Below are 16,685 nucleotides of genomic sequence, written 5' to 3' on the forward strand. Positions count from 1 at the left end.
TTCCGGGGCACCTGATATCGCCCCTAGTTTTTTGTTCATGTTGTTCAGTCTTTAGTTTTCTATGTTGTGTTTTGTGTACTATTGTTTGTTTGTTTGTTTGTCTTTTTCTTTATTTAGCCATGTATTTTGTCAGTATATTTTCGACTTATAAGTTTGAATGTCCCTTTTTGTATCTTTCTCCTCCATTTTTTATACAACCAACAGACTAATGACTTTTATCTTGAAAGCTATAACAGATAGACAGAAACCGTTAATAGCAAATATGAACAACAATTTACTGAAATATTTTTGTTCAATTTTTATATTTATTGTCCTTTTATTAATCACAATTCTCAGTGTGTTGTTGAGCTACTGCATTTAAATGGGGGTTTTGTTATCAAAAACTTAGCTTTAAACCCTGTTATCTAGAAAACAAAACTAGAAGACACTGCAAGTGAGCACTATATATGGCAAAAAGAAATAAGAATAAGTCATATGATCAGAATTGTCAATTGAACGCTCAGTGGAGTAATGGTCCTTTGATGATTTGTGTTTTGTGTTTATTCTAACATTTTTGTCTATATATTATCTTGAAAAATATGGATTGATAGATAGAAGATATGACCAATTGAATACTTACTTGATAAACACAGAAATTTAAAACAAATCGTTTCATTCGTTTTTGGTGGGATTATGGATTAGTGATGAGCCATGTCATTAAAAAAAAGGGGGGGGGGGCTTTGAAAATGTTCTGATATAATAATATCGTGATTTCTAATTTCGAAGATGACTATCATGGTCTGGGTAATGAAGAAAAACACAACTGAATTGCTTTGATTTTACTTAAATTCACTGGAAAAACTTTTATTTTTTGAAAATAAGTAACTGTAAATATATTTATATGGACTTCATCTTAAAACTCACTAATCATATAGTAACCGGATGTTTTATTCGCATAGAAACATTAGACAATCAATGTCTTGAATCTTATATGTATCTGAGATATGTCAACAAATTTAACAGTTTTCACAACATCGATCTTTCGTTAAACTTTCACCATTCAGGAATAAATCGTTAAAGTAAACAGTATTTGGTATTAAAAAGATTTACACATATCTACAAATTTCTCCCATTACAAGACAATTTAATCCCTTACTTTTCCATTTATCCTAGTATATCTTAAAATAGTCATAGCCGGCTAGTAATGGCCACGGAGGCTTGGAAAAATCATCTATATGTCCAGGATTTAAGACTTGCATCTGAACTCTTCGCACTTGAACAGGTATACTTTTTATCTAACATATTGACATTTCAGAACAAGTCGGTCTTTGCAACACACAAGGGTTCGCGTTTGATGTTGTTTCCTCTTATTAGTTTTGAAGTATATGTGGCCGTATACACAAATATACAATCTAATTAAAATATATCTCTGATTTGTAGTATTACGAAATCAGAAATCTATATTTCAATTAGATTGCACAAATATACAAATACAAGAAAATGAAATGCTTTTCACACACAACATCGAGAAGTTGCCAAACCTATTGGAATCGAATATTTTAAGAGTCTGTATTGCATACTTAGATATTTTTCAATTATTTTACATATTTCTATAAGTCAAAATATAGTTTAGCGATTGTTATTTTCGTACAGTAAAGTATGTTGAAAATATTGACAAAGTCATGTTTAAGTACTAAACACTTTGCACGAAATCACCCCTTCCCAAAACAAGTTCCAAGCAACAGAATACAAAGATTACTGAGGTTTTGGTTTAGAACATAATTCCTCATAAAGCTCTTTCAACTTTTTTGAGTTCTTATGTACATCCATGGCTTTCAAATATCCGGCGTTGTTCGTTCTTTGGTGTAGGTATATTCAGAAAGCGCTTCGGACGTATGACATTTATAAAGTGTTACATGTTTTCATTTTTTTAATAATTAGATAAGTTTTGGATTTTATATAGATATTGCAGGTTTTAGTCGTAAAAATGCATTTATAATATCGTAAGATGTTCGAATACATATATATATAAAAAAAAAAGTGATATAATTGCCAATGAGACAACTCTCCACAAGAGACCAAAATGATACAGAAATTAACAACTCATGATAGGTAGGTATTCAACAATGAGCAATGCCCATTCAACATAGTGTTACTTCAAAAGGCCCCGAAATGACATATGTAAAACAATTCAAACGAGAATTTTACCGGCCTAATGTATGTACAAAAAACGAACGAAAAACAAATAGGTAATATAAAAAAAGAAGATGTGGTATGATTGCCAATGAGACAACTATCCACAAAAGACCAAAATGACACAGACATTAAAACAACTATAGGTCACCGTACGGCCTTCAACAATGAGCAAAGCCCATACAGCATAGTCAGCTATAAAAGGCCCTGATAAGACAATGTAAAACAATTAAAACGAGAAAACTAACAGCCTTATTTATGTAAAAAAATTATCGAAAAAAACAAACTTAATATGTAACACATAAACAACCACTGAATTACAGGCTCCTGACTTGGGAAAGGCACATACATACATACATACAGAATGTGGCGGGATTAAACATGTGAGCGGGATCCCAAACCTCAACCGAACCTGGGACAGTGGTGTAACAGTACAACATAAGAACGAGCTATGCGTATGCCAAAACAATGTTCAGACCTTATATATAGACGGTACTGACCTTATAGAGTACTGATATGAATATTATGATATTGTGCAATTGATGCTCGTTCACACATACGTTTAACTCGAATGATTTCGAATTAAATGCGAATCGACTTCGCTAATCGCATTCACATTCTCTTTTTTTTTTATTCGTTAAAAAGAATTATAGTTAATTCGCCGCTTTATTCGAATTAAACTGTGGAATGGACACATACTTAATTGTAATTCGAATTAAATTTTAATAAATAAATTGATAATGGGAATTTAAAGTTAAACGGTGGTTCAGACAGTAGCGCGAATTTCACGACGCCCACTGCAATTTGCATTAGAATCTACGTTCGGACGTATTTAAATTTTAACGTTTCGAATGCGAATTAAACTTATTCGAATCAATTAATGAGAATCGAATTCGAATTACGTGTAAACGCAACAGTAAGGCTGATTATACTTTGAGAAAATCGTCGTAGTGTGAGATGTATAAGAAAAAAATAATCAGGATTACCAGGATTATGAATAATTTTGTGCGTCAGCCGCGTCAGGTTTCGTCTACAAAAGACTCACCAGTGACGCTTGAATGAAAAGAAAAGTTAATAGGCCATATAAAGTACGAAGTTGAAGAGCAAATATACTGAGGACCAAACAAATCCAAAAGGTGTTGCCAAATACAGCTCAGTAAAATTCAGTGTGAAATATTCTCGTACATATCGTGATGCCCTGGAAGGTCAATGCATCCACGATAATTAACCTTAGTGTTTACAGAAACATTGAAAAAATCCACCAACATATTAAGCTGTAGTCTAGAGGTCAAAATTCTGACTACATGTTACATACATTATTTAATGTATAATATCTCTGTACCATAGATTTTTGTTTGTGAGAATAAAAATACATATAGATCTACAATGACAGATGGTCAAACTATGTTTAGCTCTAAATAATTCGAATTAGTCTATCGTCGATTGTGATACGCCACCAATAACAATTCTACATTTGAAATAAAAAGTAAAAACAAAAATTAAATATGTGATATAGTCAGAGCAAGCCACAAAAACGTTTGCGAACTTGACGTGGAACAGACTCAGTAACGTACGTGTGGACCAGTTTTTAAGGAACTTATACTCTTAGTCATGATAGATTCCAAATAATGTAAAGAGTCACATGATTATGTCTTTTAAATAATTCTTGGTGACCGAATATCATTTCATTGTATAAAGTCCTGGGTTTATATTCTTATCAGGGGTTTGCTTCAAATCATACAAACTGGATCTCTTTTTATTCATGCAAATTATCAGAAAAATATCTTGCCCCCATCAATTCATATCAAGTTCTGAATTTCCAACGGCCTTTTCTTTGGATTTCCAAAAAAGTAAAACTATTAATTCCACGTTTGGCCAATATAAATAATTGTATTTCTTTTGACAGTTGTATTTCTTACACCAAGTTGCTTCAATGTGTCTAGTGGTTCAGTTAATTTTAATATTCAGTAAAATAGTAGCAATGTACTATATAGTCAAGATACTTCAGTTACGTTCATGTATACAAGTCCTATACCAGAAAGTAGTATGCTGGTACACGACAAATGATGAAACAACATTTCAAGTTACTTGATACTATTTTATGGATAGCAATGGACCTAAATGTGAATTCTATTTTTCTTAAAATCCATTTACATAAAAATACTGCGAATTTGGCTATCCATTAAAGGAACAATATATATTGATACAAGAATAATTTCAGCATATTATCACTCAATTGCTAAAGTAAACGGCCATATTTACGTTCGTACAATCTCAAAATTTAAATTTCACGATTAATTAAAAGACATAAGGGAGCTACCATTTAATTTTATGGGGGGGGCTAGGATGAAATTTGAAAAAAATAGGCAGGACAGGAGTTTTCAGTAAAAAAAAAGGCAGGATGAGACACTTGCAAAAAAAAAAAGTCAGGACGACAATTTAGGTAAAAAAAAGGTCAGTATAAACTAAAAAAAAAAAAAGGCAGGACCGAACAGAGTGAAAAAAAAAGGCAGGACAGAGATTACAGCTAAAAAAAATGCAGGACAAAATTTTTCCTCCTAGCCCCCCCCATAAAAATCAAATGGTAGCTCCCTAAGTACCACTTATTAAAGTGTGCATAATAATTGCAAAAAACTTTGTGAAAATTTAATCACTATTGATTGCGGATTTCAAGGCCCATTAACGGATAGATTACTTGGCTTATTTAATTTCTTTTATCACATTTAAAACTTTTTTCATTTTTATTAAGTTGTTTGGAAAGATTATAAGTAACATAAATATTTACAACTCAACCGATTGAATACTGAGATTTCGTTAAAAAGGAAAAAAGTATTGACATCGTTCTTTTACTGAACACCATTTCCCCGCGGAAACGTCACAGCACGCGATGAAAAACTGGAAAATCTAACCGGAAGAGGAGCACGTTTTCACATGTCACCTTGGGAAAAACGACGTTAGAAGATGATTCTGTGTTATTTTAGATGAGTGAAAAAGTTTTATAGGTATATGGCGTTCATATCAGCACCCACACTTTGTGAAATAACTTATGATATATCCGAAGAAGAGAAACGTTACACACCTTTTCGATATCAATGCCGGTCCGCTCCTGGGACACGGACAAATGTTCAAAGCCCTTCAGGGTACAGTGAAGTAACTAATTATAGTCTTCCAACAGGATTGACCGTAACCTACTATGAATATCTTCGTTCTCTCTATGATTCAAGGATACACAGTGCAAACAAGGCAAGTAAACGACAGGTTCGCTACTAAAATAGTTTTTACTCAATACTACAATAAGATATGACTGTCCACTTTCAGTTTTATGAATGAACTGCATTAGATAATTTGGGATCATTTGGGGGGAAGAAGGAAATTATGACGTAACGGGGGCGGATCCAGTATTTTAAAAAAGGGGGAATTTCCAGCCCAAGATAAAAAGGGGGTGTTCCAACTGGTTCCAGAGCATTTGTCCGAAAGTTTGTTGGTCCGAAGGGTCAATGGTCCGAAAGGTCATTGGTCCAAAGGGTCATTGGTCCGAAAAGCCGTCTATTTACTATAAAGATTTGACAAATCCGTAGAGGGGAGTAGGGTATGCAGAGAACAAAATATTCCGATTTCTCCGGTTAATTCGGCCATAATTCGGGATTATACGGCCTCATTTCGGGTGCATCCTCATTTCGGCTCAACTCGGCCAACCTTTCGGACCAACGAACTGATCCCGTTCCAACTATATGTTTATGTCCCGGTTCAAATGCATTGATCCTCCCCCAAAAAAAAGGGGGTCGGACTTCAATCCCCAGTCCCAGAATCACCCCCCCTGGATCCATCACTGCATCATTTTTTGTGGGGAGGTGCTTAATTTTAAGGACTCTTCACTTATTCTAAGAGTTTATTAAATTGCGATACATGTAGTTTAAGAGTTGATCTGACATCAGTGGCGTATCCAGAAATTTTCATAAGTGAGGGCCCGCTCTGGTCATGCCTCAGTGATTCCCTTTATAATAAAAAAAATATTTCCCAGAAAAGGGGGGCCAGGCATATTCAATTATTTATATGATTGTTTTGAGAGTTGATTATGATAAATTAAATTAACAATCTCTTCTTGTTTTAGATGGTCACAACTGTATTGGTCATATTCAATTTTCAATCATACTTTTATAAGGGCTGAACATTTCAATCAACTGTTTAAATCTCATTTGCAAGACTCGGTTATATATATAAATACCATCATATTAGGATCATTTGAGAGTATATCAATCCAATGAGTTGTCAGGACAGATAAATAAGATACTTTTATTTTATTTGTTTGTGTTGTTAGGTTGTATACCCATCAATGTGCATCTAAAATATCCTGGATATGAAATTTTATATCAATAGAATTATCAAATTGTTGACCTATGAAAAAACTGATATTGAAATTTTCAGGATTTGTTTGGAAAGAGCAAACATGGTTTTATCTTCTGCCAAATCATTAATTTAACTTGCATGTACAGTGTTTTTAGACTTCTTATCAATAAAACCTTTTGAGTTTTTACAAATGTGACTTGCAAAAGTTGAAAACTATATTTAATTATAATGAAAAATCAGATAGTTTTATTACAGCAATATTAGGATTTTGCTTCTCATTTCTAAATTAGACATATATATATATATCATGTAAATAAAATATTCAAGGATCACAAATCTATGGACTCTACGGTTATTTTTGAAATAAGCAGAAAAATTAAATTCATTTGACTTGATGAAATGTGTGTTCACATTTTTATATTGACTACATTGTATGTTGCTTTGGACTGTTCATTTATTCTTAAGTTATTAAGAACATCATTTTGTTTTATTGAAAAATCACATGGCTATGAATTTGAAAAAAAGATACAATGTATATATATATTGCCTTTTATAGTTTGCTGTTCGGTGAAAGCCAAGACTCCGTACTTTGACCTATAATCATGATAATGGTTTACTTTTACAAATTGTGACTTGGATGGAGAGTTGTCTACTTGTCACTCATATTATATATTCTTATATCTACATGTATTATATATAGACATCTAACAAATAATATCAACCAGCAAATTTAGTGTGTAAGTAACTGACTGAATCATCTTGAATAGACAATACTTTGCAGATAAGATTTTTTTTAATAAAAGTCTTAGTCATTTTCTATAAATATGTTACATTTTAATTCTATTCATGTGCAAAGGCTCCTAGCTTAGACATGTATTTACATTTGACTTTAAATTCAACTGGACAGTATTCATATATTTAATTGCAAGTTGTTCATGATTTAATATCATATATGTACATAAAGTCGGCTTAAGAAGTTCTTACACCTTTCTTTAGGCGCTTTATGATTGAACAATGGTCAGATTTAATACATTTACTGTAGAATAATTGTGTAATGTTTAAATAAAAACCTTGAAGTGCCCTGTAAATATTTAAACTTTTAAATTGATGTGATTATAAATGAAAAAGCAATGAATTATATGTGTAATTATCAAAACAAATACACCTTCTGTATATTTTAATGTTTAATTGGTGTATTTGATTTTGAACATTTTTAGTTTTTATTTAAAGTTCGTGTTCAGTTTTGAATGATCTTGTAGTGCTTTCATTTTTGGTCTTTTTTTTATTATTATGAAATTGAATTTATATAATGAAGTGTCACTTTAATTTTTAGTCTGGTTCATATATATGGTGTGGGGTAAAACATGTCAAATGGTGCAAAAGATAATATCAGTTTTCAGTTTTAATTAAAAAATATCCTTCTGATTTCTTCTTTTCTTTAATGAAATACATTTAGTGCATTAAAGATGGATTATGTTGATAGTACCGTACCGTCTTGTAGTCTTTCTGATTGTAAAAAAAGAAAAAAAAAGAAAATGAATTTGTGACATTTAAAGAAACAATAAGAAATTTTAAAAGTTTAAAAAATTTGTAAATTGAAATGTACTTGTTTTCTATTATCAGGTTTGATTGAATAAGATTAGTTACAAATGACAAAGTATTTTGTAGTATATCCCTGTTTACTTGTACCTACATGAAATAGTTGATATACATCCTGGTCTTTGTAGAAGTATTTTGACTGTTATTTTAATTTGATAACTGAGGTCATTTTTCAAAAGGCTGGTGTGAGCTAATATTGCCTTTAATAGGTTTGCATAGATCTATAGATGGAGCTAGGTTATAAATGATAGATGAGAGAAAACTGTATAAACTTATGACTCTACTTTTCATCTTTGAATTTATACTGTAGAGACAAAAACTAATTATTAAATGGAGGAAAAATTAACAACAAGACAAGATTTTGGCTCTCATGCAAGTTCACAAATATTCTTGTTGCACTGATTTAGTAATTTTTGTTGTTGCAAAAAAGCTTGGTGAGCAACCAGCTTCATTTTAATTTCTTCTTTAATCATTAAATCTAGAACTTAAAATTGATAACTACATGTATAACTACAAGTCAGAAAAGCAATCGTTAAGGAACAAAATAAGCTATAAATATTGAAAGGTTATTGCTCTTATTATTCTTTTGAGACATTTAATTTTTTATAGGACCTCAAAAATTAAAAAATAATTTTGGACGTATATTGGCATCATATTTCGACAGCGTCCTCAGCATCGTCAGCATCGTCCTAAGACACTTAGTTTTCAGACATTGACTAAATTAGTTTAAGTGAATATAGATCTCTATGAAATTTAAAGACAAGGTTTGAAACCACAAAAAAAAAGATTGGGATTGATTTTGTGGGTTATGGTCCCAACAGTTTAGAAACAAGGGGCCCAAAAGGGTCAAAATAAGTATTTTTCTAGTTTCCAGACAATAACTTGTGTGTTAGTGCATGGATCTTTCTGAAATTGTACCACAAGGTTCAATACCAAAAGGTTGGGAATGATCTTGGGGGTTATGGCTTAAACTGTTCAGGAATTAGGGGCCAAAAAGGGTTCAAAACAATACTTTTGAAGTTTTCTAATACTTTGTATTAATTGCTTATTTCTTGACCAATTTCAATGGGCTTTTATTCTTGAATTTTTTGGGTTCATTGTTAGATGAATCTTACTGTGTAGAAAGTTTTTGGAATTTGGGCCAAGTTTTTAAATTGGTCCACATGAGGTCCGAAGTGTCCAAAATTAAACTTTGTTTGATTTCATCAAAAATTGAATTTTTGAGGTTCTTTGATAGGCTGAATCTAAACATGTATTTAGATTTTTGATTATGGGCCCAGTTTTCCAGTGGTGTTAAGTGGGGTCCAATATTAAACTTTGTTTGTTTTCAACAAAAATTGAATATATGGGGTTCTTTGATATGCTTATTCTAACCATGTATTTAGATTTTTTATTTTTTGGGCCCCATTATTAAATTGGTCTAAACTTTAAACTGAGGTCAAAAGGGTCCAATATTAAAGTTTGTTTGATTTCATCAAAAATCTAATTTTTGGGGTTCTTTGATATGCCAAATCTAAACATGTATACAAATGTATTTAATTTTTTGATTATGGGCCCAGTTTTCAAGTTTCCAAATTTGGGTCCAAAATTAAACTTTTTGTTTGATTTAAAAAAAAGTTGAATGTAAGAGGGTTCTTTGATATGCTGAATGTAAACATGTATTTAGATTTTTGATTATGGGCCCAGTTTTCAAGTTGGTCCAAATTGGGGTCCAAATTTAACTTTGATTTCAACAAATATTGAATGTATGGGGTTCTTTGATTTGCTCAATCTGACCATATATTTTGAATTTTGATTTTTGGGTCCTGTTATTAAGTTGGTCCACATTGAGGTCAGAAGGTCCAAAATTAAACTTTGTTTGATTTCATAAAAAATAGAATTCTTGGGATTCTTTGATATTCTGAATCAATCCACATGTATTTAGATTTTTGATATTCGACCATAATAGGTAAAAAAAAAACAATTTTAAGTTCATAAGACCTCATTCATTCTGTGCCAGAAACCTATGTTGTGTCAAATATTTAATCACAATCCAAATTCAGAACTGTATCAAGCTTGAATGTTGTTTCCACACTGGCCCCAATTGTTCAGAGTTGGACCTCTGCTGTCATATCAAGCTGTGCCCACTGGGCATTTTATTTAAAATGGCGGGAAATTGAGGCTGATTCAGACTTTTACCTTATAATTTCCATTTGTATTATTTGGGACTCAAATCAAAAGTAAAGTAAAAAAATAATTTGCGTAAATTTTGGTAAATTATATGAACTTTTATTAGCTACTATTATACAAAAAGAAAAATGGGTATCATGGGGCAAAGTATTTCACCAATATAAATATATATCATAATCAGGTTATATAAGAAAAAAACAAAGAAGTCAGAACATTTGACAAAAATTCTTAAACCTCAACTAAGTACATCATTAAGTCATGTTCATTGCCTCAAGATAGCTAGCTGTGAACACTGTTATGGTTATACATGTCATGAGAATTAATTATTGTATTTATTGAATAGAATAAATGAAGGTTGTAGTTTTTTTCTTGAGAGAAACTTCATGTACAGAAGAACATGATTTAAAATTTTTCTCAAATGGAAATTCTTAATATGTAATTTTAATTGGACAATTTAGCTTTTGAAGTAACAATGAGTTGAAAAAGGAAATAATTATCCCACAATTATGTTTGTCATTGTTAAAAATCTTTAAAAATTTGTCCTTTGTTTAAAATGCTTTTGACTTTAAAAAGTGAATAAAAAACATTTTGAGAAACAAGACATGATTAGGAGTAATACTTCGCCAAGCTTTCAATATTTTTATATAATAAATCCTGGACATATTGAATTTTGTGCCGATCCTGATTTTCCTCAGTTTGAAACAAAGGTAAGAGACTTCTCCATTTGAGTTCCACATTAGACCACATGTATACATGTACAGTGTATGTGGTTGTCAATGTTTTCTCCATTTGATTTCCACATTAGACCACATGTATACAAGTACATGTACAGTGTATGTGGTTGTCAATGTTTTCTCCATTTGATTTCCACATTAGACCACATGTATACATGTACATGTACAGTGTATGTGGTTGTCAATGGTTCATGTCTTATATTTGTTTTATGTAAAGAAAATTTCTATAGAGTTAATTGTCACGAAATAGAAGTTCCTTCATAATATTAGTTCCGAAGGGAATAAATATTACAGTAGATGTTCCTAACGGAATAAATAGTATAGAATATTTCCAACAGGAACAGGTATTATGACATTGTTTGTAACAAAGTTTCCACTGGAACTTAGTTTTCTTGGTTAGATTGTTTCATGTTTATATGTCACATACATGTGATGGACTGTAAAATTCAGATCAGGAGATTTGGAAATTTTGGTCAGGAGATTGGACCTCAGATCAGGAGGTTTTTTATCGACATATTTTTCGTTGTAAAACTAACCGTATGATGTGTTTTTTTCTTCAATCTTCCTTGTGAATGGCATTAGTTAAAGTCTGCATATATTAAGGAATAATTGAGAAGAATCTTTTTTTCTTTTATTTTACATTGTTGATTGCTGATGAGAATATTTTTTTCTTTTGTTTTACATTGTTGATTGCTGATGAGATTATTTTTTTCTTTTGTTTTACATTGTTGATTGCTCATGAGAATCTTTTTTTCTTTTGTTTTACATTGTTGATTGCTGATGAGAATCTTTTTTTATTTGTTTTTCATTGGCATTGGCTTGAGATATAAGAGAGATTTATGCTATACATTTATTACATAATAAAAATAATAAATTAACAAACATTGTTGAACTTTGTCAAATATTTCTGTTGTTTTGAAACTGGTGTCTTTGAAGATAACTGTCGTTTTGGCATTTTGAACACATATAATGGTGTACAAAATAATCAATTTTCTTATATAATTTTTCAGTCAGCTTGTGTAGCAAACAGCTCACATTGAGCTGAAACCATTCCTTTTTCCAGTATTTTCATCTCGAGATTTGCATATACAATAAGTGTTTTTCTCGGCATCAAAAAACTTCCGATAAATTTTTGGACAACAACATTCCATTTTCCATCAATGCCGGTATTTATCGGTATTTGCTTTTAATCATCCTTGGCGTGTGCCATAAACAGAAGCCACATCGAGTAATTGATATACAAACACCTTATGATTGTTCGATCAAACTATTATCACTTGTTAATTAGCCTTTAGCAAGAATTAAAATCTCCACATGTTGCGTAATCAGGTAATGTCAGTTACACCGGATACGTTCGATAAACCTCGTGTTTTTACGACTTAAAAAATCTCGGGTTTTTACGATCTCAATGATAAATTTTGTAAACAAAATAGTAAAAATGGCGACTGAAAATTTTCATTCATGAAATTTTTTCTACACGGGATTTTTTTCTCTTCGACGGGAGGACGGGAGGGGACCCCTGAAAACGGGAGTTTTGTACTCCCGTCGGGAGGTTCACATGTATGATGTCAAGGCTATTTATAGTCATCTGTATGGTATGGGTTTTTTCTCATTATTAAAGGCTGTACATTTGTTATTAATTTTTTACATCAACTTATTTGAACTTTTGGTGGTTAGTTGTCACATTGGCAATCATACCAGTTTTTTAAATTGTTATTTGGATGGAGAGTTGTCTCATTGGCACTCACACCACATCTGCCTTTATCCAGTTATCCTAGTTTTAGCTCACCTTGGCCAAGGGTCAAAGTGAGCTTTTCTTATCACTTAGCGTCCGTCACAATTTTTGACTTGTTTCTCTGAAACTAAAGCAAAAGTATAATGATTGCATCATTTCTAAATAAAAATATCAGGTGAGTGACACAGGCTCCTTGGAGCCTCTAGTTACACAATGTGATTCAATTGAAAAACTTCTCTTTATGGTGATTTATTTAAAGCCCCCCCCCCCCCTGAATGGTGGTTGCCCTATAGTGATCATGGTGAGACTGTCTGTCCATCTGTAACAAATTGTGTCTGCTATATATCTAGAGAACCTTTATAATTTCATACTTTATTCTTGACATGTATATTAACCAACACCATGAGAGGGTGTGTCATAATGTCTGTACAACTTCCTAAGTCAAAGTTCAAGGTCAAAAACTTTGGTTTCAGTTGACAATTCATATCCTATGGGAAAGTTTGTGTCCACTCTATATAGTGAAATCGATTATGATTTCAAAGTTAATACTTGACATGTATATCAACCAACACCAGAGGGTGTGTCATTTCATGTATGTATGTACAACTTCCTAGGTCAAAGGTCAAGGTCACAAACTGGGTTCAGTTGACAACCCCATGTCCTATGGCAAAAATAAAAAAAAATATTACCACATTTTATACACAAAGAGGCCTACAGAGATGTCTAGCATAGCAGTGTTATAAATCAAAGTGCCATAACTCTTAATTACTAACAATTCACTCTGGTTCACAGTGATTCACTCAACACCAGAAAGAATAAATACTTGATTTAATCCTCTTGTGTCAACTGTACATCACAGTGATAAATCTTGTAAGGACTGATGGTATTCTTAATGAAAAATTATTAAGAAAAGCAGTTTGAAAATCAGGAGTGTCCAATTTAAACGCTTTGTCTGATTTTGCTGCTCAACATTATGTAAGACATATTTGAATTTAAAATCATCAATAAAATTGAGAATGGAAATGGGGAATGTGCCAAAGAGACAACAACCTGACCATAGAGCACACAACAGCAGAAGGTCACCAACAGGTCTTCAATGCAACAAGAAATTCTCGCACCCGGAGGCCCATCTTCAGTTTTCCTGAACACATCTTTTGAAAGATGAATGTGTGAAAGTGAAAATATTTTGTATTTATATCCACAGGTTTTCAGCTTCAATAACTAGTCTGTTCAGTTTGTCGCTGGATATGAAACAGTCATCCATGAGATTTCATAAGTTTACTGTTTTTGTTGTATCTAAAGACAATATTGTTTTTTTTTTAATTACAGAAGGCATACAGACACAGCAGTGCACATCCTTCCTCAGGATCTCATGTAGGAACATCTATAAGTGGTAATACCACAGATGGCTCACGTAGGACTGGACGACCTAAGACTGCTCTACCTTACGTATCTCCCACATTACCCACAGTTCCACAGTCTCCTTGGAGAGAAGCATGGGAAGATGGTCATTCACAAGATGATAAGCTAGTGTGGTCAGATGCCCTCAATAAATGGCTGCCAGAAAACCAGGTATGATTGAGTTGTAATTCCAAGCAAAATTTATTTTCTTTGACTCAGTCACTGTTATTTTTGGCTAAAAGATATATCCATACATTTAATCATGTTTAAACAATATTAAATCAGTGAGAAAAATAAAAAAAATAAAAAGTCTACCAAACATAAAAAAATTGTCAACATGCAGCCATCTATTAGTTACAGAAGAAACCATACATTTGTTACTCAGTTACAATTTGTTAGTTGAAGAAGTCAACTATAACAAATACTTTTTGAACAACAATGTGTTGGAAAATCCTTTTTGGTTCTGGTGACTGTTCAAGTTCAAACTCTTTCCATCATGTATCGTTTTTGTAGAAAAAAACCTATTTTTCTAAAAAAAAAAATAATAGGGATGTATTATTAAAAGCAGCTATTTATTTAGTAAAATGCATTTGATAAAATGGGTTTTAATGAAAACAGATTAAATATTGCTAGCTTACTGCAAATGTAATCTAAAACCATTGAAATTCTTAATACATTAAAACTTTCAAGTGTGTTTTACTAGATTAAACAGATCTGCCTTCTGTTATCCTCTAAGATAATAACCAGGATAGCTGTCTTTAACTTGGATCTTTCGGCCAGAATGAGTGATAACAGAGATAACAGAAACCAGTTTTTAAGGAATAATTGAATCAAACTTTCTTACACAGTGATTTTGATGCTGTCATAATACAAAATGTATTTGTTTTTAAGGATTTCCTCATTAGGCCAAAAAAAATTATCATACCTGTCAACTCACCCGTTTTTTGCGGGTGACACCCGTTATTTTCACCTCTCACCCGGGAGTTTTTCTTTACCCGGCGGGTTCCGGGAATTTCTAACATTACCCGTTTCACCCGGATTTCTGACCGGAATTGTTTCCGGTCTTTAGAAGTAATACGACCTTCGGTTTTATCGGTCTTTTTCAATGTAACCAAAAGTCAAAATGTAGGACTGTTTACCTGAGCTACGTAACGATATTTTATTAGATGAACTTCCACTTTGCACTTCCCCTGAAACTGACATTGGTACATTTTGGGGAGAAATGTCCAAGTTGCATGACATTTTTCTTAACAAGCCAAGATTTTTTGTTTTGTCAAAACTTGCTAAAACATTACTGGTTTTGCCAAACAGCAATGTAGACAGTGAGAGGGCATTTTCTTTAGTAAAGAAAATAGCTACAGAGTTTAGGGCTGATCTTAATAAGGATACACTGTGTGCTCTTCTTTCTTGTAAAATGAATACACATTTGCATTGCTATGAACTGAAACCAAGTGCAGTTCTTTTTAAGAATGCCAAGTCTGCTACTATGGAATATAACAATAGTCTGAAATAAACTTGTATACATGTTCTAACTGTTTCATATACATATTGTCTATATAAATTATATGTAAACATATTTTTGTTCTTCACTTGAGCCCGCAAAATGTCGTACGCGTTATGACCTGAGATTTTTTTTCTCAATGCAGGTCATGACCTGACTTTTCATTTCCAGAGGTTGACAGGTATGAATTATTCTGTTTCATGTCTGCCTACTCCTTTACACATTTTATGAACATTTTTGGTTAAGCAAAGTTAAAAGCCAAGACATTTCCATATACCATGTACATGTATGTCTATGTGAAAAAAAAAGAAAACATGATTTATCATGGAGGCAGAAAACAAGTACCGGTATAATATTTTGTATGTAAGACCTGCAAACAACAAAAATCGCAAAGAAAACATTTAGGGAAGGCATCTTGAGATAGAATAATTCAATAAAAGGGAAGGTAGGTTAACACAAAACACATTTTATTTTTAAAATTTGGCCTTACTAAGTGACTGCTACTGTTTTGCAGATTACCAATTGACAAGACATTGACAATTTATTTAACTCAATTGATTAATTGTTAAAAAGACAAAATCATGTACTGAACACAATTTATCAAAAACGATTAGCTTCGTGAGTACAAGATAAAGAATGCTTAAAATTGATAAATGTCAACATTTTGGGGATAAAAGAAAGATTTTGTTGACATTTTTGGATAAAAGAAAGATGATCAGTTATCATGTTCCGATCACTTGGAAGTAATACTACCAATAAAATATTTTTAAAGCGATTGAATGATTTAAATTCTAATAAGACTTTTGTGATATGTTGTTAGGCGCATTCTGTTGTATTTGTTTTAGAATAGTTTTGTATTTGCACTCTTATGTAAATGAGTTCGTTTTGTGTAAGGGTCATAGAAAATAAAGACCAGACGACGGTCAAATATGTAATAATGCAGGTGTGTGTTTTCATGGTGGGAGATGTGAATTAAAATTATGCATTTCACATGTTAATTAATCTTTATTTATTGCATATTTATTCT

General features: G+C 32.0%; 1 protein-coding gene across 11 annotated transcripts in view; it reads left to right on the forward strand.

Moving 5' to 3' along the window:
- Positions 1 to 1,163: 1,163 nt before the first annotated feature.
- Positions 1,164 to 16,685, forward strand: part of LOC143047268 (uncharacterized) — a 57,705-nt gene continuing 42,183 nt past the window's right edge. For 6 of the 11 annotated variants that reach the window (XM_076220293.1, XM_076220296.1, XM_076220295.1 and 3 more), the window contains exons 1-2: positions 4,963 to 5,430; positions 14,086 to 14,328. In XM_076220293.1, coding sequence (XP_076076408.1) covers positions 5,179 to 5,430; positions 14,086 to 14,328 — 495 coding nt within the window. In that variant the 5' untranslated portion in view covers positions 4,963 to 5,178. Of the gene's footprint in view, positions 1,262 to 4,962; positions 5,431 to 10,666; positions 10,995 to 14,085; positions 14,329 to 16,685 lie in introns of those variants that run through there. The other 5 variants (XM_076220297.1, XM_076220303.1, XM_076220301.1 and 2 more) reach the window with 4 other exon arrangements.

The sequence above is a fragment of the Mytilus galloprovincialis genome, chromosome 10 (genome assembly GCF_965363235.1).
Source record: "Mytilus galloprovincialis chromosome 10, xbMytGall1.hap1.1, whole genome shotgun sequence".
NCBI classification, from domain to species: Eukaryota; Metazoa; Mollusca; class Bivalvia; order Mytilida; family Mytilidae; genus Mytilus; species Mytilus galloprovincialis.